Genomic DNA, 22,634 nt, shown 5'->3' with positions numbered 1-22,634 from the left:
TGGGGTTTGAAAAAGATTTCTTGGGGTAGGGAGGAGCGGGTCTCGGGCATGATGTGATGGGACGTTGTTCTTGGGATGGGGTAAGGAATGGCCCTTAAATTAGAAGAAGCATGTGTAAGAGCCCAGCACAGTGCTTAGCACTTGGTAGGTCCTCAGGAACAGCCACCTTTACTGCTGGGAGAAATAGGGTCTTTTTTGGACATGCATATGCAGAGATTCCCCAACTTACCTCAACCTCAAGAGGAAGGTTACTGCCTCCTTGCCCTCGGGGGAACCATACCTGCATTCCAGGAAGTGGTGACTGGTGCAAAAGGAAGGGCTAAAAGAAGGTAGAAGGTCTGAAGTTAGAGGGGCCACCAACAGTTGTCCCTCCTGTGGTTCCCTTAGTGTGTCTGAAGAAACTGAATTGTTGGTTTGTGAATGCTGAGGAGTTATTCAGTGGTTATGAGTAGAGAATAGAAGATGTGATCTCCCTACTCCATCCCATTTCTTACATCTTCATTCGAACTGAGGGTTTATGCTTTTCTAAGCTGGTGAGTGGTAGCGTTGATTCCCCTCCCCTTCCTTTTTTTTTTTTTTTTTGTGCTGATCTTACTGTATGGAAAGACTCTCCTGCAGTTCTGCTGTTTGAAATTCGATTTCTCTTATCCTCCCTATTTGTTCATTTATCGGTGTGTGATGAGATTTTGTGGACATTCAGTGTGCCTGAATACAGTCCCTCCTTAATTCAGTAAATAATTTTTGATCACCTACCATATTCCAGGCACCGTCTTGGACACTCCTGTCAATAAGACAGTTTCAGCTTGGGATAAGTACTGGAAATAAAATGAAATTGGGATGGAGAGGCTGGAAAGATGAGGGAACTAATATTACCTGAACTAGGAAGGTCAGGAATGCTTCTCTGAGCTGATATGTGGGTTTCCATCTCAGTGATGAAACTACATGGTGAATTCTACTGGGCCAGGATATTTTAAATACTGACAACCCCATTTTAAAACAGATTACTGTATTTTTGGTGTAAAATTGTAAGTACTAAGGGAGACAGAAGGGTAGTGTTAGGAGTGTGGGTTTTGACCTGAGTTTTAATTTATTCTGCCACTAACAAGCTGAGAGGCCTAGGGCAAGTTGCTTAACTTCTCAAAGCTTAGTTTCTCATCTGCAAAAGTGGGCATAATAATAACTACCTGAGACATCAACAGATAATTTACTCTGTTCTAGTTACTGTGTTAATTGTAGGCAGTCCCTTGGAGTCATGTATTCAGTATTTTTATTCCTTGTTAGACATGAAGCTCTTGTGGTTATTCTAGTTATCGTTGCCGTATAACAAACCACTCAAAAATGGTGTAAAGAAATCATTTTATTATGTTGACAATTCTGTGGGTCAGGAATTCAAAGAAGGCACAATGGGGAAGGTGTGTGTCTCTGTTCTGTGATGTCAGTTTCTTCATGGGCTAGTGTGGGCGTCCTTACAGTAAGACAGATGGATTTCAAGAGTGAGTGCCTCAGAAGAACAAGGTGGAAATGCATTGCATTTTTATTATCTAGCTTTACAAGTCACATAGCATAGCTCCCACTCTACTCTGTCTGGGCCGGTTCAGCGGGGAGGGACATTAACTCCCCCACTCTTGCTGCATAGGGGAATGTTGAGTTCATCTTGTAAGAAAAGCCTGTGGAATGGGAAGTAGTGTAAAGACTAATCAAGACAAGTAAGCAGGCAATTACATGACATGGTCTAAGTAGCTCTGGCTCTTTCCTGAAGATGGCCTGGTGGTTTGCAGACAGGAGAAACTTCATGACTCTACTGTTTTCATTAAGAAGAGGAAGTACAGTGGTATGGTATGAGCACTGAATAAGAATCAGGAGGCTTGGGGTTTTGTGTGTTTGGTTTTTTTTTATATGCTTTTATTGATTTTTAAAGGTAGAGGGAGAGAGAGAAACATCGATGAGAGAGAAACATCAACTGGCTGCCCCCTGCGTACTCCCTACTGGGGATTGAGCCCATAACCCGGGCATGTGCCCTGACCAGAAATTGAACTGGTAACCTCTTGGTTCTTGGGTTGATGCTCAACCATTTAACCACACCCGCCGGAAAAGGCCTGGTTTTAATCCTGGTCAGACCATATAGTCAGCTGTGGTCTTCCCTGCAGACCATTTATTAAATAAGAGAGTTGAACTAGAAATGATCCCTAAGAATTCTTCCAGATCTAACAGTCTAGAGTTCTAAAATAGTTTTGTTATTCTCCATGTGCTAAAAATTTGAACTATATTACCTATGGGGAGAAGTGTAACAACTAACATTTACGTACATTGCTATATTCAGGCACCGTTCTGTGCACTTTTCATATATTGGCTGGTTTAATCCTCATAGCAACCTTCTGAGATCATCCCCGTTTCACAGATAAAGAACCTAAAGTGGGGCACAGGAGTCACATAGAGAGTAAGTGGGCTAGCTGGGCTACACGTCCCAGAGCCAGTGCTCTTAATAAGCACATACACTCCTGCCTCTGAGGGCAGAAACTCCTCTTGGGGGGGGTGGGAGAGGGGGCAGTTTATGTGCTCTCCTCCTGAAACAGAAAAATGATAGTCACATCTTTGGAATAAAAAGTAGGGACTGACACGTGGGGAGTGTTTACATTCCACATTGTTCCCTCTTCACATTCACAACAATCCTATGGAATAGATATTTTTCTTAGGCATATTTTGCATTTATGCAAACAGCAAGTGACTGAACTAGGATTCCAATCCAGCTCTGTTTGACCACAGATAGACCTTTTTTGGGGGGCCACTGTGTTATTCTACCTCTCAGGTACAATGTTCCCTATTTTAGAGATGTGGCTGCCAGCTCTGACACTTGACCTTTTGTCAGCTGGGAGGGGGCGAATAATACTTTTCTTTAGTTTACACTCGTGAAATCAATTTTAGGATGAAGAGCTTGGGAAGTCTGATGTAAATACTGTGTCTAGGAATGGTCACTTTCCTATTTTTTTCTTCCTTTTTTTTATATTAATGTTTTTAGGAAAGGATTTGCTGACGTGGAAGCCTTCAGCTCACTTTGCAGAAACTGGCATAAATTAAGTGGCTGTGCAGGTGACACTTTAGGAAACTGGACTCTCTTCAAATGTTCCACGTTGGCATGGGTGTGTGTGGGGGTGGTGTCGGGGAGTAGGTGATTTCAGTAACAAGGTAAATACTGTACCCTTTCAAGTCATTTTTGAAGGGAAACAAAAAACTTAGGTTTTCTAGATCTGAAGGCAGTGTTTACATTCTGCTTTGGTGAAGCTACACTCCTTCTTCATTCGTTTAACTTTTGCTAAAGAGGCAGTTGAGTCTTGTGCGTGGTTACACTATAGACTCTGCAACTCAACCACCTAGGTAGGTTCTAATCTCAGCTCTGCCAGGTACTGGAAGTGTAACCTTTAGCAAGCTATTTAACTTCAGGTTCCATATTTGTAAAATGGGAATATTAGAGTTTCTACCTCATAAGTTTATTGTGAGGATTAAATGTCAGTACATGTAAAAGCACGCAAAACTGTGCCTGGCATGTAATAAATGCCATATGAATGTTAGTCATTGATACTGTTATCGTATCATTATGTTATTATAATTATCACCTAAGTAAGAAATCAAAAAGTAATGATGATGATTATTCCTATTATTTAAAAAAAATCCAGTTACTTTTTACTATGAATTTTTGAAGAAATTTTGTACATGTAGTGAACTATTTCAAATTACACCTCTAGATTTACTCTTAGGGATAATGCAGTAAGGTGGCTAAGGAACTGTTGGGGTACCAGAGAAGAATGTTAATTAGGAATCAAGAGACCTAAATTCTGGTTGTGGGCTTCCTCTGTGGTTTTGGGTAGGCTCTGTCCTTTTCTAGACCCTTGTAGTATGCAAGGATTGGACTAATCTCTTAAGTTTGTGCTGTCCAATACAGTAGCACTAGCCATGTGTCACTCTTAAATTTTAAATTAATTAAAATTCAATACAATTAAAAATTTAGCTTCTCAGTTGCATTAGCTACCTTTCAAGTACTCACCAGCCACCTTAGGCTTGTGGTTACTACATTGAACAGTGCAGATACAGAACATTCCCATCAGTGCAGAAAATTCCATTGAACCGTGCTGCCCGAGGGACTTTCTTAGAAATAACTCCTGTGACTGTAAGTTTTGTCAGCTAGCTCCTGAGTAGCCCAAGTTTATGGAGAAATTTTATTTTACCTGATATTAATCTAGCTTCCCTGACTTTCTTTTGGCTATCATTTGCCTGGTATATATATATCATTTTATTTTTTACTTTTATAAGTCCTTTTTTAGGTGCTCTTATAAACCTCATAGTTTCATGTTCTTTAAAAACACACACACACACACACACACACACACAAATATGACCATTACTGTCTTTTAACTCCAACTGGAAAATTTAGTCCACTTATGTTTGTGGTGATTATGATGTTTGTGGTGATTAGAGATGGTCATATTTCTCTCGTCCAGTTTCCATTGCTTCTGTTTTTTCTATGCTTTTTTTTCTCTCCATTTAGAGGTTGAGTATTTGCTTGTTCTTGTTTTATCTACTTTATTAGTTTGGAAGTTGACGCTCTAGTTCTTTTAGTGGTTACTCTTGAAATTTTACTTGCATACTTAACAAAATCTAACATTAATATCTTGATGTTATTAAGAGCACTTTAACTTAAGTCATTTTCTCTTTATAAGTAGTTGTTGTCTTGCACTTTAGTTGTCTTTTTTAAAAAACTCTACAAGTTGAGCATTACAAACTTTTCTACACTTAATACTTAGAAGTATCTACGTGTTTACCAATTTATTTGCTCACTGTTCCTTGTATCTAAGCTTTCTTCTGGGATCCCTTCCTTCCTGAAACATGCCCTTTACTTATCCTTTTTCTCTGGTTCTTTTCTCCTAGGGGACTATTTCATATTTCCTCATCTCTTCAAACCTCCACGCTTCTTCCACAACCCTTGCTCTCAGCTGGTGACCATGCTTCCTATATAACAGAAGGAATTAAAAGAGACCTTTCAAAAACTGTCACCACTACATTTACCTACCTTCTAGCACCAGTGTTCATATATTCTTCCTTTCCTATCTTTGTTGGATAAACTGTGCTCCTAGCAAAGGCTAATCCCTCTACTTGAGTAATAAATCCCATGTCCTTTTACCTACTCACAATATTTTAAAAAAACACACATTTTTATTGATTTCAGAGAGGAAGGGAGAGGGAGAGAGATAGAGATATCAATGATGAGAGAGATTTATTGATTGGCTGCATGCTCCACGCTGGGGATCGAGCCGGCAACCCAGGCATGTGCCCTTGACCAGAGTCAAACCCAGGACCCTTCAGTCACAGGCCAACGCTCTATCCATTGAGCTAAACTGCTAAGGCTCACGATGTTTTTTTACCCTCTCTTCTCATCTTGTATCATCAGCTTTTCTTCCATTATTATATAATTTCTATCAGCTTTCAACATCCTATACTTCTCTTTCCATTGAGTTAAAACCCTTCCTCAACTCATAGCTCCCTTTAGCAATGCCCTTTCCCCACTTCAGCAAAATTATTTGAAAGTGCTGTGTGTCCTAGCTCTAGAAATCATCCTTTGGGCTCTCTTGATTTGCTCTAATTATGCTGTCATCTTCACTCCTCTGTTGAAGCTGGTCTTGCCAAAGTCAGCACTGTTCCTCAGTTGCTAAATCCAGTGGTCATTTCTGATTTAACAGGAATAGTGGAGTCAGTTGATCACCTTTCCTTCTTGAAGCATCTTGGAAACACTTAGATTGTAGGACTCCACGCACTGCTGGTTTTCTGCCGATCTCACTGGCAGTTCCTTTTTATGGCCTTGGCTAGTTGTCCTTTATCTCCCTGGGAGGACTCCGGGGCTCTTGGACTTCCTCTCCATCTATACTCACTCCTGTGGGATCTTATTCAGTCTCAGGCTTTAAATTACATTCATATGCTCATAACTCCTTTGCATTTCAGGTTCAGATATTCGTTGTTCATTCAGCATCTCCAATTGGATGTCTAGTAAACATCTCAAAATGAATATATACAAATCCAAACTCTTTTTCTGAATCCTTACCCCAGGATATTTTTTTCCATTGGTTTTTAGAGAGAGTGAAAGGGAGGGAGGAGGAGGGGGTAGACAGAGTTGTCTAGTTGGGCATCCTGCCAAAGCAGGATTAAGTTGCCTGAGTTTAGGTGTTGACAAGCAGAACGATGGGGATCACATTAAGTACCTTCCAATTCTCCTGAACATCCTCCCAGTTGTGCTCTTATGTAATTGTTCACTATTCAGGATTAGACTTTGGGCCCTCGGCAAGCGACACATTTCCTCTGGGTCAGCAGCCCATGCTGTTGGGAATGAAAAGGGATGATGGTTAGTTTGGATTTTGCCCCCAAAGCTAATAGCTAATCTGAATGAGCTATTTATTCCCAAAGGGATGATGGTTAGTTTGGATTTTGCCCCCATGTGCTAATCTGAATGAGCTATTTATTCCTCTGTGTTAACAATGATGGAAATTTGAATTTATTTCTAGGAAAGAAAGGCGTGGGAGATAGTATAGTAATTGAAAAGTCATAAAATTGAAGTTTAAATCCCAACTTGACCATTTACCAGCTCTGTGACCTGGTATAGGTTATGTAACTTCTCTGAGCCTCAGAAGTCTCAACTGTAAAGATAACAAACGCTGCCATTTACTGATCACTTATACCTATTTTAATGATGAGAAAACAAGTATAGAGAGGTTAAGTAAGAGAGGATTATTATAAATTATTGCCAAATTCAAATGAGGTAATACATGTGATATGCCAAGAATATAGAAGGTGGTCCATAAATAGCAGCTAGCATTATTATGATCACTAACATTTTCCAGATATAAAATTGAGTAATTTATGTTATTGCTGAAATAAGATTCATTTACTCAATAAAATACTTTATGGAGCACTTTCCTTGGCCACGTATAGAGCTAAGAGCTAGGCAAACAGGAGGGAATAAGACAGTTATGTTCCCAACTCTTAGGGAATTCGCTTTGGGGTAAAGGGGACCATGTCCAGCATTTACAATTCAGCCTGGGAAGTGCTGTCATGGGAATCAGGGAAGATTTACTAGAAGAAATGCCCTCTAGGTTTATACCTGAAGAATGAAGGGGAGGTGAAGGTGGAAGGAAAGGCAGGAGGAGCAGTGATTATGAAAGCTGGAGGGGAGAAAGTGCATGCTGCATTTAAGGAATTGAAAGAAGCTTTGTGTGTAAGATTTTAGGAAAAGTGTGGAAAGTGAGCCTGGAGAGGTGGGCAAGTGCCATGTTCTAAAGGCTTTGTAAGTCCTCCTGCAAGAGTTTGGCCTTTCTTTTTAGGGCTTGGAAAGCCTCTGAAAAGTTTTTACCCACCAGAGATGTGATTTTAAAATATCACTCTGGCTGAAGTTTGGGGAATTGAGACAAGAAAAGCTTTAAAAATATTATCTCATTTAATCTTTACACCCACACTTGGAGGTGGGTATATTATCTTGATTTTTACAGATGAAGAAATTGGGACTTGGAGAGCTTACTTTATTCACAAAATTCATGCATTTAATAGGCATTGGAGTCGTCATCCATCTCTTTCAGACTCAAAAGTAATATTGCTGAATTGTCTTCAACTAGTAATGATTTGTTATGACCTGCTTTATGTTTACTCTGTGGAAAATTCCCATTCATTCCTATTGTATTATTTGCATACTCTGTGTTAGATTACAAAGCATTTTACAGACTTTATTTTCCTTAAAAACTATCAGTAGGCAATGTTATCTCCATTTTACAGGTCTGAAAAGTGAAGCTTGAGGTATGGGACAGTCCATGGTCCAAAAAACCCAGAAAGTGGTGGAGCAGGGACTTGAACACCATGCTCTTGATAGAGGAAAGCCTTTTTTATGGGTGAACATGCCACACTTCTTTCTTGGGTCTTTGCTCTTTATTCATGTGTGAATGTTTATAAGTCTCTTTTCTTCTAGGTTTTGGAGATCACATTCATTGGAGGACACTAGAAGATGGGAAGAGAGAAGCAGCTGCCAGGTATAAGATATGGTTTTAGATTATTTAGGGTGGTAAAACACTTTTCGGACATTTTAGTATGTGAAGGTCGTGCCAAAGCAGAGCAAAAATGAATACTTGCATGATAACAACAACACTAATACTATCTAACATCTAGTAAGTGCTTACTATGCACCAGACATTGAATTATGTGAATTAGCTTATTTAATTCTCATAATAACTCTTTTGAGGTGGGTACTGTTGTTGCCTTCATTTTGAAGAAAGAAAACTAAGGTATAGAGCAATTATGTAACTTGCCAAAAATCACACAGCTAGTAAGTGGTGAAGCCAAGATTCAGATGCAGGCATTCTGGCTTCAGAGCCTGCACTCAACCAGTAAACCATGCTGGCTACTAGTCTCTAGTTGAGTAGTCTTAAAATTCCAAGTCTGTGCACAGATAACTGACACAAAGGGAGAGAAAAAGGCAGAGCAGGGGAGGGAAGTGCTTTGTATGCATTAATTCATTTAATCCTCACAACCTTTAAGGTTGGTTCAGCCTGTGAAGTAAGAACTGTTATGCAGGAGAGGAAATTGAGATACAGAATGGTTAAATAACTTGACAATAGTTTACACGGCTAGTAGTGGCAGAGCCAAGACTTAAATGTTTTGGAGAAATACAAAGACCCACTATACTTATGTGCACCTACCTTACACACATATACTTGCACAGAAACACAAACTATAGTGTTTGCTTTTGCTAGAACAGATTCTACAGCTTCATGGTTCTGAGTCTCATACCTTCTGAATTAGAGTAGGATTATCAGATTTAGCAAATAAAAATAAAGGATGCTCAGTTAAATTTTAATTTTGGGTAAACAATAATTTTAAATATGCCCCATGTAATGTTTGAGACATACCTATATTAAAAAAAATTTTTTTTTGCTTGGCCAGTGTGTCTCACTGGTTGAGCATCGACTCATGAACCAGGAAATCATGCTTTGGTTTGATTCCTGGTCAGGGCACATGCCTGGGTTGCAGGCTCAATCCCTAGTGGGGGATCTCTTTCATTAATGTTTCTATCTCCCTCTATCTAAAATCAGTAAAAAAATATATTAAAAAATTTTTTTGTTGTTGTTTATCTGAAATTCAAATTTAACTAAGCATTATGTATTTTATCTGGCAACCTTACTTAGGAGAAAAATTCCTATTAGTCTTTGAAGTTCTAAATCAAATGGCTGTTTTTAGATAAAGTCTTCAGTGATTTTTCTGGGCAGTTTGTGTTTTTTTTTCCCTGTACTGTTACAACCCAACCTATATCCACCCTCCATTATCTATAATAAAAGCATAATATTCTAGTTAGACCAGATGTCCTTCTGGACATCCTTCTGGAGGATCTTCTGGATGAAGCTGGGGCTGTGAGGGAAGCCTGGGGCCTGGGTGCCTGCTGGCAGCTGGAGGGAAGCTCAGTCCTGGGTGCTAGAGGGAAACCTGGGGCCTGGGTGCCTGCCAGCAGCCGGAGGGAAGCCAGCACAGGCAGCTGGGGGAAGGAAGGCCTACTCTTGCACAAATTTCATGCATCGGGCCTCTAGTAGTATATATTATCCTGCTTGTAGGTGCCTAACTCTTCCCATTCAGACCCTTGATCTCCTATAGGGGAACTGTTTTGTGTTCATCTCTGAATCCCCAAACACAGAGATGTTGAGTGACTGAAATGGCTATTGAATAAACAGCTATTGAGAGTCACTGGGTGTAAGGAATGAAGGGGAACTAGCATTTGTGAATTGTCTTCTACATACTAAATATAGTTCTGATTGTTTTTGCAATATTTAATGTTGACAAAGGCCCCATTAGAAATGAATGGGTAAAGTCCTTGGCCACAGGGAGATAACAGTCCCATGAGGCCTGTAACATTTGACATAAATAAATGATGCCATTCTAGTCTCTTATCTCCTTTCCGAGAGAAGAGGACCTGGGGCTAGTTGGCTGGGACTCTCGTTTCCATAGCAACAAGAGGTCCTATAAGAGCCGAGGCCTGCCGGAAGTTCAGTTTGCACTTCCGGTTTGCGTCTTAGACGCCGGCCACCGGGAAGTTGACGTGCGGGTTGCACATGGCCGCGCCCTGGGAGGATGCCGCTGGTAGTGTTTTGCGGGCTGCCGTACTGCGGCAAGAGCCGACGCGCAGAGGAGCTCCGCGGGGCGCTGGCGGCCGAGGGCCACGCGGTGTACGTGGTGGACGACGCGGCGGTGCTGGGGGCGGAGGACCCGACAGTGTACGGCGACTCGGCCCGCGAGAAGGCGCTGCGGGGGGCCCTGCGCGCTGCCGTGGAGCGGCGCCTGAGTCGTCACGAGGTGGTCATCCTTGACTCCATTAACTACATTAAGGGCTTCCGCTACGAGCTCTACTGCCTGGCGCGGGCGGCGCGCACCCCGCTCTGCCTGGTCTACTGCGTCCGGCCCGGCAGTCCGAGCGGCGGACCTCGGGTGGCGGCTGCGCAGGAGAAGCAGAGCCGGAACGTCAGTGTGAGTTGGCGGCCGCGCGCCCAAGAGGGAGGGAGACCTCCGTCGGCGGGCGCCCGCGCCTTTCCGGAAGCGCGAGCAGTGGACTCGGTAGTAAATGGGGGAACCCAGGCACACCTACTTACGGAACTGGAGCCGAAGGAAACCGGGACGCCAGATCTCCCAGCTGCCGTGATCCCTGATTTCGAGAAAGCTGCAAACCACGTGTCCAGTGCCTTGTACCCTCCCGAACTTCTGGAGGCCCTAATGCTGCGCTTCGAGGCTCCGGACTCGCGGAACCGCTGGGACCGACCCCTGTTCACCTTGGTGGGCTTAGAGGAGCCGTTGCCCCTCGCAGAGATCCGGGCTGCCCTTTTTGAGAACCCTGCTCCTCCACCCCATCAGTCTACCCAGTCCCAGCCCCTTGCCTCCGGCAGCTTTCTGCACCAGCTGGATCAGGTCACCAGCCAGGTGTTGGCGGGACTGATGGAAGCGCAGAAGAGCGCAGTCCCCGGAGACTTGCTTAGGCTTCCCGGGACCACGGAACACCTTCAGTTTACCCGGCCTTTGTCCATGGCCGAACTGAGCCGCCTCCGGCGCCAGTTTATTTCCTACACCAAAACGCATCCCAATAATGAGAATCTGCCTCAGCTGGCCAACATGTTTCTGCAGTATCTGAACCAGAGCCTGCTCTGACCGGAGGTGTTTGGGGACAGGCCGTGGCTCCTTGTCTAACCTCTACTGCCCTGTATTTCTCTGAGAAAAATAATCTGAAGGTCTGCAGAGCATACTGATGTGCGGTCCTAGAGCTGTTGCGACTGACTCACACTTTGCAGAATGCCCCTGTGCCAGGCCTTGAGTTTAGACTCAGAGCATACTCTGAGACTAGAAAAACTGGGGAACTAGCTTGAAGGATCTTGGCAAATTTCCTCAGAGGACAGAGCTCAGATGGACAGGGCTCGCTTAGAATGGGATCTTACTTGGGATATCACACTGCATTGACTTCCCCCAGCTGAACTGTGGGAAAGCAGACCGGATGGATGAATTGTTTTAAAAACACTTGTGAACAGAAACCTAAGATGGCCCAGTTCTGCATCTGCACTGGCCCTTCTTTCATACCACAAATAGTTTTTTTTAGTACTGTACCTAAGATTTTGGCTAGTCTGTCCTGGGTCTGGGGGTCACAGATAAATCCACTGGTTTCTGTCCTTGGGAAGCTTTGGTTCTAGTGGAAATAAAAGACATAGCCACTAGATTATGTCATTTAATAAAACCTTTTAGAAAGAGTCGGCTGGAATCTCTTTCACTTAATGTAACTTAATGTTCTTCATATAATTAATGTAACATTTTAGATCTACATACAGGGGTGGGCGAAAGTAGGTCTACAGTTGTGAATACATGAAAGTTTATTCTAGTATTTATTAGTTACATTATTTTCCATACAAACAACTGTAAACCTACTTTTGCCAACCCCTATGTATTTCTGCTGTGCCTTTGAAATAGCACGTCAGTAGTGCATATTGAGATATTTTGTTCTAATCTAGAGGGATTGTCACTTCTGTAATTTGTGCTTCACTCTGTGTTCCGAGGCAAATGTCGCTTTAAGTTTGTCTTTCATTCTTCCGTTGGTTATTTATTAAACAAACGATAGGTACCTGTCTTAACAGTGCTTGTGATTTTTTTAAAGAATTGGGTAATATTTGCCCTTGAGAGGTTAATAGTTTGTTGAGAAATACAAGTAAACAGATGATTACAGGACATAAGGGGCTGGTAGCTAGAGGGTGGACACAGAATGCTTTAGGAGTTCAGAGGAGGAAAGGATTAACTAGCTGTTGAGAGAAGATGGTTTTGCAAAGGCTTCAGAGGGATTAATATGTGAACTGTCACTTTAGAACAAGGGTCAGCAGAGGGCCAAATAGTAAATATTTTAAGCTTTGTGGACCACAGCCTCCCTGTTGCAGCTTATCAGCTTTGCCACTGTAACACAAAAGCAGCGATAGTCTAAAAATGAGCTCTGATTGGTGTGGCTCAGTTGGCACATGCCTAGGTTGTAGGTTCAACCCCGGTTGGGGCATGTAGGAGAGGCAGCCAATCAATGTTCTCTTTCTCCCTCTCTACAAAATGAAAATTAAAAAAAAAAATCAATAAACAAGTCCTTGGGTGAGGATTAAAAGAAAGAAAAAGTATCAATGTGTTTTAATAAAACCATGTACACTGAAATGTGAATTATGTTTAGTTTTAACATATCACAAGGTACTATTCTTTAGACTTGTTTCAACCACTTTAAAATGTAAAAATCATTTGTATCTCAGAGCTCTGCAGAAGTAGGCAGTGGGCTTGATTAGGTCTGCTGATTGTAATTTGCTGACCTCTGTTCCAGAACACCGAACAGCAGTTTACTTTGGAGAAAAGAGAGCAAAACAGATTTTTCTGTAAGTGCAGGGATATGTTAAAAAAAATATTTAAAAAAATAGGTTGCCATGGTTGGTAATGTATTTCTTGCTTATCAGGCAATCTATACCACCTTTTGTTTCTGATATATGAGCTACGATTCCTGCCACAAATGGAGGTTTGGACTAAGAAATCTTTAAGTCCTTTTCCAATGAATTCTGGATTGCCATTCTAAATTGAAGTAAACTATACTGGTTAGAAAGAACGTTAGTTTTGGAGTCAGATTTATCAATTAGTAAGTTGCAGAATCTAGATATTATGTGGCCAAATATTTAATCTCTTTGGAGTCTCATTTTTCTCATTATTGTAATGAAACCATTAATAATATCTCTAAAGATTATTATAAGGATTTAAGTGAGATAACGCATATTTAGCACATAGCACCATGTTTCATAATAAAAGTTTATTACATTTTGCTTATTATTATTTTTACCTGGATCCCGCTTGTCACCTAAGCTTGCCCTATTCATTTGCTTTATAACTTTTTAGTATTAGAGGCAGAAATCTATCCTAAGTTTGAAATCTATCCTAGTAGGCCTCTGATGAGGAGTTGATAATTCATTTGACACTTACTAAATTAATTAAGTTAATTAAATTAATTAGTTGATGTGTATTTAGATTAGTGCCCAGTACAAATTAAATGCTACATGCATGTTTGCTATCAATATGATTTTATATGCCAGATGTAGGAGATATAGAAACAGCTAAGAGTTCCTTAAGGATCCAAGTTTGGTGGGGGGAGATGGCTAAATATAATAAATTAGTGTAGTAAATACAGTGTTATACAGTGTATGATGATGTATTGATACGGTGGTTGGATGATGACTGCTTACCTAGGACCCTCCCGCAAGTTGTCATTTGAACCTTGAGAACTTAGAGAGCTTCATCTGGCCAAGACTGATTCAGGTGGATTATGTCACTAATTATTTAAAAAAAGAAAAAATTTTTTTTCCTCCTTGATTGTAAAAATTACATTTAATTGTAGAAAAATAGAAAAAGTATAGTAAAATCCATAATCCCATTATTCAGGAATAACTGCAGTTATGTTTTGTTACATTTTCTTTGGGCTCGCTCTTCTGTACATATTTGTATAAATAAAACCAAACTACAGCTAATGATTTTATATTCTAGTTTTTAATTTAAAATTATACCAATGAAAATTTTTATTAACATTTTTAATAGTTATATCACCTTAACAATTTAAATCTGATGTTTTCTACAATCTTTTCTTCTTAGCTTTAAAGTCCAAATTTACAGAATTTACAGTAATGTCAGAATTATCAGTAATTTTGTTATAATAATCTGTTATTGAATAGGTTGTCTTAAAATTTTCCCAATTGGAATCATACTATATGAATGTGCATTAATCTTTGTCTTCATAAATTGGTCATTTTTATTAGGATAGATATCAAGAAGTGGAATTGCTAGATTATAATTTCTTTGTTTTGTTTTTAAGTGGGTTGCCCCTGATGGTGATTATCCATAAATCCTGGTGTGGAGCTTGCAAAGGTAAGTGCAAATGATTAAACCTTAGATGCATTCTGAAATACTAGCATTTAAAAATAGGAGTAGTGACTTTCACCCAGTGACTGCTGATTGCTTTAAAGGATACCAAGGAAATATATGACATAGATTCCCTGCTCCCAAGAAATTTACAATTATATTTGCAGGGGGTTGGAGGGTAAGGCAATTAAGATAAGTAGAGTATGAGATTAAGTGCTAAAGTCATATGGACAGTAAATATTAGCAGAAGCTGAAATGTACAGAGAGACATGAGAAGGTTAGGAAAATCTTCCTGCAGAACTTGAGAACCAAATTAGAACCCAAGGTTATTTTACTTGGTAGTGTGTATTTTTTTCTGCTATACCACCCTGCCACTTCCAAGTCAGACTTTTTTCTTTTGTTTCTTATGCTATACTTATAAAATCCTAGTTGGAAACGGAGTATAAAATTAGTGTAAATAAGTAGTGTAACATAAATGCATTAGTGATATTGTTACTCTTTTGTCTATTACTTCTTTAGTAGGAGTTATTGAAATGTGTAAAAAAGCAAATAGTAATAATTTTTCATATATATATATACCATTGTCTATATTTTATAAATGAGGTGAAAGCTTTAAAGAAATGACATCACTCAAGGTCACATAGTTATGCAAGTAAGTGGCAGAAGCAGAAGCAGAATTCAGGTGTCCTGATTTAAGGGTTAGTTATATGAATCAGCTCAGCAAAGTAGAGTTCGGATATAACAATGATGTTTTCTTCTATTCCACACCCCCCCCCCCCCCCAGCTTTAAAGCCCAAATTTGCTGAATCTACAGAAATTTCAGAACTTGCCCATAATTTTATTATGGTAAATCTTGAGGTAAGACTTCCAGAGTTTCTCCTTTCTGTTTTAATCTTAAGTCTTCACTCTTTTAGAATTGCCATTATTCATAGTATAAAATCTTATTTAGCAGAGCTAGCTGCTTATTTGTATGCATTTTTCTCTTGACCTTTAACACTAAGTCTTGCGTCAGACATGGTAGAAAACTGTCCAGCCTCCACTTGTGGGAGGAAGTGGCCTGGATGAGATTGGATAAGGTGACTGAACTTTAAGGTTCCTTCATTCTTAGTCCATGATTATGCCATGTTTTTACATCTTTGTATAGGAGCTGATCCAAAGGGATAGTCACACATGCAGGCTGTGAGTTCCTGCAAAATGTGATTCAGTTGAAAGCCAAGTCTGTCTGGGCTTGGAGTTACAGCTTGAATGTACATTCTATAAAATAATGTTTACTTAAACACAGTACTGGAAATTTTCTGAACACAGTGACAGTTAATGTTGTGCCAAGTCAGTGATGTTTTGGGAACCGGTGAAGAACAAAACAAATTGTTTTTGCCCTCATTGAAATTACCTATGGGGACTTGAATACGGGGAGACAGACAAATATCAGATGGTGGTAAGTGCTGTGGCTAAAATTGAAGGGTGGAGGGGATAGTTTGCAAACATGGTTATCAAAGAAGGTGGCATTTGAGCAAAGATTTGAAGCAGAAAAGGGAGTGAGCCATAAGGATACTGAGGGAAATGTATCCAGGCATAGGGGAAAACCAAGAACAAAAGCCTGTGTTAGGAGCGTGCCTGGCTTGTTTAATGACAGCAACTGCAAACAGGTTAGTGTGCTTGACATAGCCCAGAAAGGGGTAGGACATGGAGTTAGAGAAGTGCCCAGGTGGCAGATCATGTAGGGACTCTTACGCCACTGCGATGACTTGGAGGTTTTACCTTGAGTGAGAGGAGAAGCCACTGAAAGGATTTGAGGAGAGAGGGAACATGATCTGACTTAAGGTTTATAATTCATAGGATGAAGAGGAGCCCAAGGATAAAGATTTCAGCCCTGATGGGGGTTATATTCCACGAATTCTTTTCCTGGGTAAGCTGAAAGATCTTAATCTGGGATCCAAGATGTGGAAGGAGAGAGACATTACTCGGCACTGACTCCACCTAGTGAAACTATACTGGGATGGCTAAAAACAAGAAACAAAAAGCAGTTTCAAGAGAGAGTGGGGAGAGTTCTGAGTGCCAGGACTTCAAGTCTGAAGGAGTTTTTCCCATAACTAACTGCTTTTGTGAGCAAGAACAGAGTATTGATCATCCATTTATTCAGTCAACAATCGTTTTATGTGTCAGCTCTAAGTCAAGAACTATGTGAGGCACTACAAGGACACAGATAAGCCACAATTCTTACCCTTGACACCATAAAGTAGCAGGGGTTCCATTGCCAAATGGAACCAGACAAATGTCTTTCCACAAACAATTTTATAAAAATTACTAATGACTGCCTAATCTTTACTCAGCATTCTGTTAGATTCTATGGGGAATACAAATAAAAATAGAGGATCCTATCATCCTCAAACAGAAAAGGAACATGTCAAGAAGAGAGAACAGCACATGCCAAGAAATGGGGGAGGGATGTTGTATTCAGGAAACGGCGAAGAATTCATTGTGATTGCAACATAAAACACAGGGATTAGGGCGGTGAGATAATGGGCTGCAAAGATGGGCAGGTCTCATTTTCCAGAAGGCCTAGTGTAATCATATAGTGTTTGAAGTACCTGTCTTGTAATTGCAACCCCTGTGCCATTTTGTCTACAATAGATCCCAGTGGCAAGGTGCGTCCTGAAATTATCAATGAGAATGGGAACCCCAGCTACAAATATTTCTACACCAATGCTGAGCAAGGTATGGTTATGTTGAAAGGAGGGAAGGTTGCCGCTAGATTTAACTAGGACAGCGGTTCTCAACCTGTGGGTTGTGACCCCTTTGGCGGTCGACCGACCCTTTCACAGGGGTCGCCTAAGACCATCCTGCATATCAGATATTTACATTACGATTCATAACTAGCAAAATTACAGTTATGAAGTAGCAACGAAAATAATTTTATGGTTGGGGGTCACAACATGAGGAACTGTATTTAAAGGGCTAGAAGGTTGAGAACCACTGAACTAGGATGAACCATATGGGATGTCCGTGATGGGAAACTCAGTTCAACATGTTAGCTGAGCATCTCTTGCATGACTAGCTTCTGGCTAGGTCCTGTGTCGAATATAGGGGAAAGATAAGACTGAGCTCCTTCCCTAACTACTTAAAATCTAGTTGGAAGCTAACTGACCCACATGAAACTGAAGAACTGAGGCTCACAGAGGTAGCCACTTGTAACCTCGACAGGAAATGAAATACATGAAATGTTCATCTAAAAGATATAATGGGGATGGTAGGAGGGTGTTTTCTATTCCTAGTGTCAAGTAAACATGTGCAGTCTATGACGGGTTCAATTCTAAATCCTGGAGGATAAGCCGAAGTAACTACTAACATTTTTGTGGCACTTCACCTTTATAAAGCACTTTTATTGTCCATGCTCATTTAATTTCTGCAATAATCCTGTGCAAAGTAAGTAGCATTACCTCATTTTATAGATGAGACAAATTCTAAGAGGTACAATGACTAAGGCTAAAATCCAGAACTGTGTCTTGTGTCCAGATCACATGCTACTGTCATATTTCTCCTAAAATATAAAAATCTGTATTGGTTGTCAGCTGGTAGATATTAAAGATCTACTTCATATTCTCACCTTTCCCCACCCCCCAACCTTTATTTCACAGTTATTCAGGGGATGAAGGAAGCCCAGGAAAGGCTGACGGGTGATGCCTACAGAGTGAAACATCTTGAAGATGAGTTGTAACATGAATGTGTTCTGGAAGGAGAGCAGCCCGGAGGGAATATTGAGGAATCACTCAGAACAACTAAACCAATCAGGAAACCTTGCTCCTGCCTGTGTGGGAAGGAGCTCTCTCACTGTGGAAGAGTTCTGCTAATAGAAGCTGGTCTCCATGTTTGTGGATCCAGCAGCATGTGGCCGACTTCCTTCTCCTGCCCCTCTGACCTATTTGTCATTGAATGTAAAGAATAATATCTTTTGACATAAAACTTGAGCCATTTGGAGGTTTACTCCTTGCACTTAAGTGTTTGAATCTTTTCCCATTTCCTGCCACTCTACTGACCTTGCTGGTAAAGGGAGACCAGGAGCATCTTTTCTACAATGTTAAAATTGCAGAAATTGCTTATCGTTTCAAACAATAAACCCTAAATGTAAATCAGTAATTCTGACCCCACCAAGGAGACCAGCCTGATTCTTCTCTTTTTCCCCTCCTGGGAATAATCTTGGCCTTCCTCCTGAATCCCTACGACTTCCTTCCTCTTCTCCTGCTTGGGTTTCCCTGTTTGCACGCATGCGTGTGCGGGAATGGCTGTGTGCTTAGACTCAGCCCCAGCGGGAAGCATGCTTTCCCTGTTACTGTTGGAGAAACTCAAACCTTCAAGTCCTAGGCAGAGCCATTTTTGTCAAGTTGTCAACTGTATTTTTGTACTGGGGTTAAAAAAATTATAATTGTACTATTAAACTTTAATAAAACTTTAAGAAGTATGTTGTGATGGCCTTTTTGTTATTGGAAAATGGAGGGAGGGATGGAGATCAGAGAGCACTAATTTTGAGGGCCTAATTTAGGACTCTCCTTTCATACCTTCTACATTCAAATAGCCATCAGAGCTCATCAATTCTACTTTTTTAAACAGCTGAATTCACTCCATCCTCATTATTGCTGTTTTGGTGCACAGCAGACTTTTTCTGTTTCCTAGACTATTTCTTGTGACAGCTTCTTAATTTGTCTACTACCAGTATCCTCTCCTACAATCCATCTTCCCTGCTTTCCAAAATGCAAATATGACTGTGTCACTCCCCTGCTTGAAGCCTTTCCCTTCACCTTCAAGACAATAATATTAATATTAGGAAACACTTCGGCCTCATTATGTGCCAGGCACTCTTCTGAGTGCTCTGTGTTATTCCATTTCATTTGCCTTTAGTCCTAATAGCCCTGTGAGAAAGGTACATTATAATCTCCATTTTACAGAAGGATTTGAAGCATGATAAAACAAAGGCACGGGATAAAGTCAAGATCTTCACCTTGGCCTTTAAGCAGCTGCCTACTTCTTTAAACTCATTTATTCCCATTCATGACTTCACATGTTTATGTTGTAGTGACACCAAATTGTTTCAAGTTCCATTCACAACGTGCTCTTCTATGCTCTTGTGTCTTTGCTTGGCTAGCTTCCATTGCCTAAAACATCTTTCCTTTAAAAAAAAATATTTTTATTGATTTCAGAGAGGAAGGGAGAGAGAGAGAAACATCAATGATGAGAGAGAATCATTGGATTGGCTGCCTCCTGCACACCCTACACTGGAGATCGAGCGTAACCCAGGCATGTGCCCTGACCAGAATTGAACCTGGGCCTGGGTCAGGAGGAGCCTGCAACCAAGGTACATGACCTCTTGGTTCATAGGTTGACAATCAACCACTGAGCCACGCTGACTGGGCTAAGACACTTTTTATTCATCCACATTTTGAGCCACCTCTTCCAGAGTCTTTCCTGACCTTTCTCATGAGGATAAAATGTCCCTCCCTCAATACATCTATCTTGGCTCCTCACCACTTACTGTAGTTACCTATTTGCACATCTGTGGCTGTCACCAGGCAGCCACGCTCTTCTAGGTCAGGGGGCTAGTCCTCTGTTCTGTGCACCAAGGTCCCAAAACAATGTGCTTTTTAAGTGAATTGTCCCACTCTGTGGTAGGATCTTTTCATCTGTTCTCTTTATATCCCATCAGTGGTCCTGTGGGATAGGTAATATTAGCCTAATTTTATGGAAAAGGAAATTTTGGAGACAGGAGTGGCTTGCCCTCAGTATCTAGACTAAGTGCTGGATTCTAATCACCCCTGTCTTACTCCAAACTCACTACTACACTTTCCCACTACACTTTGTTAACCTTTGTATTTCAAGGTGTAACTCAGAACAGTTTTCAAGCTGGAGAACATAAAGACTTTACAAGAGATACATGAGCACAGAAATTGATACCCAGTGAATTGATATCAAGATCCTCATTTTCCAAAAAGTAGTTTTCCAAGATTCCTCAGGTAGTTAAATAATTACCATTTGACCACCAATTCCACTTCGGAGTATATACCCCAAAGAATGAATGCACAAACTCAAGTAGATATTTGCACACCCATGTTATAGAAGCATTTTTTCACAAAAGCCAAGGTGGAAGCACCTCAAGTGTGTGTCAATGGATGAATGGATAAACAATGTGCTGTATAAATACAGTGGAATGTTAGTTCCTTTTCTTTCAACCCCTATACTTTGGCTAATTTCAGCACTATGGCTAGTGGTCAGTTCTGAGAGAATGCAGTTCCTATTTAGAGCACAAGGGGGAGTATGAGACTAAACCTTTGCAAAAGGTTTAGGGGGGGCGGGGGTGTGCGCGCGACTTATTTACTTCCCTTACCAAACCCTATGAGAAAGCTAAATAGACAAGTAGACTTCCTGTAACCTACTTCTGGACCCCCAGGGCTGTCTTCTGATCCCTTTTTCATAGGGAATGGTACCACCCAAGTCAGTGCTCTCCTAGTTGCCGCAATTTCTTTTCTCCCCAATGTAGAGCTAATCAGTCACCAAATCTTGTCCTTTTCATTCTTTAACGCCCCATTGCATTTCCCAGCTCAGATCTCATGATTTCTTTTGTTGTTGTTAATTCTCACCCGAAGATATTTTTCCATTGATTTTTAGGGAGAGTGGAAAAGAGAGGGAAAGACAGAAACACATTGATTGGCTGCCTCCTGCACAAGCCCTGACCAGGCCTGGGTCAGGAGGAGCCTGCAACCAAGAGCCTGCAACCAAGGTAGGTACCCTTGACTGGAATCAAACCGGGACTCTTTGATCCACAGGGTGATGCTCTATCTACTGAGCCAAATCAGATAGGGCTCATGATCTCTTGACCTCACTGGATCAGCCTTCTCTTTGGTCTCCCTGTGCCCTGTATATACTCCAGTCCATCTCCCATTGTGAAGGCTCTCTTTATTACCTCTCCTTCCCATGTTGCTGAGTGAACTTCAAATTGTCCTCCTTTTTTTTTTTTTTACACAGAGCAATTTAGTGTTCCTGCTTTCTCTTCCCATGCTTAACATATTCACACTCCTCAGGACCCTAAGTAAGACGAAGGGCCTTCTGTGCGTTAGGGTGTATTCTTCTTAGAAGGGAATTGTGGTTAGAAATAGCATTTTTTCTGTTGTAATAATGAAAGTGTTTCCAATTTACTGAGTGTTTACTATGTTTGTCAAGTGCTTGCCAGTCGCTATCTCATTTTCTTATTTGATCTTCATTGTGAATGACCCTGGGAGCCAACTCTCACTATTGCTATTTCTACAAATGAGAATGAGGTGCCTGTGTCAGAAAAAGTAGGTAATTTACATAAGATCACACAGCAAGCAAGTGGTGGAACCAAAGCTGTCTGGTTGCAAGTCTGTGCTCTTTCCATTTCACTAGATGGCCTTTCATGGGAAGGAGAGGGAGAAAGTAATCAGGAGACCCGAGGCTACATAAACACAACACCATCTGCTCTCATATTGTTTTGCAACTGTAAGAGGATGGTTTTATATGTTGGCCTATTATGCCTGTGAAGAATGAGTAATCATTATCATCACACCCATTTTGAAATGAGGAAACTAGGGTTTTGTGGGAGAAAGGGAGTGAGAGAGCAGGCAGCATACAATATTTGATCTTAAGATGACAGAGACACTAGTTCTGGGTGATTATAGAGATCAGAGTGTGGCCATGGGAGCCAGTGGCCGAGGTGATGTGAAGAGGAGACCAAGGACTGAGGGATCAGGAAGCCACATGGCTACTGAAGTCACCAGGAGGAGGGTAGGACAGGGGCTAGTGAGGATGACCAGGAACCAGGAGCTGAAATCGTCAATGCATAGGAAGCAATTGGGGGTCAGTGATGAGGAAGGGTAGAAGGTAATACGGCTGGAGCGCCAAGGAGAAGGAACTTTTGTACAAGCATGGAAGTGGCAGTGCTGCCCCTGCCCCCTGGTCCTATGATGTGAGGGGAGTGGAAAGGTGAGAAGCCTTCTTGTAGAGGGAGGGCTACAGGAGGAGTCTTGGAGGAGGGTCAAACTTTGATAAAGGCAAAAAACTAATCTGACTGCTCTTTGAGGAAGGAGAGGGTGTAGGAGTTTGTTGACAAAGGGACAGGATTCTAGGGGGCACAGTAGAAAGGGCTGCCAGGAGATGGACAGTGA

At 41.2% G+C, this 22,634-nt stretch overlaps 1 protein-coding gene across 2 annotated transcripts in view; it reads left to right on the top strand.

Annotated features, from left to right (window-relative positions):
• Positions 1 to 18,920, top strand: part of TXNDC12 (thioredoxin domain containing 12 (endoplasmic reticulum)) — a 19,315-nt gene extending 395 nt beyond the window's left edge. The window contains exons 2-7 of one of the 2 annotated variants that reach the window (XM_006768312.2): positions 7,997 to 8,057; positions 14,420 to 14,472; positions 15,251 to 15,324; positions 16,303 to 16,372; positions 17,098 to 17,181; positions 18,102 to 18,920. In XM_006768312.2, the coding sequence (XP_006768375.1) occupies positions 7,997 to 8,057; positions 14,420 to 14,472; positions 15,251 to 15,324; positions 16,303 to 16,372; positions 17,098 to 17,181; positions 18,102 to 18,181 (422 nt within the window). In that variant the 3' untranslated portion in view covers positions 18,182 to 18,920. Of the gene's footprint in view, positions 1 to 7,996; positions 8,058 to 9,591; positions 10,537 to 14,419; positions 14,473 to 15,250; positions 15,325 to 16,302; positions 16,373 to 17,097; positions 17,182 to 18,101 lie in introns of those variants that run through there. The other variant, XM_015566940.1, reaches the window with a different exon arrangement.
• The last annotated feature ends 3,714 nt before the right edge of the window (positions 18,921 to 22,634 follow it).

This window comes from Myotis davidii, unplaced genomic scaffold (assembly GCF_000327345.1).
Source record: "Myotis davidii unplaced genomic scaffold, ASM32734v1 scaffold79, whole genome shotgun sequence".
NCBI lineage: Eukaryota > Metazoa > Chordata > Mammalia > Chiroptera > Vespertilionidae > Myotis > Myotis davidii.
This window is presented reverse-complemented; position numbering and strand designations above follow the sequence as displayed.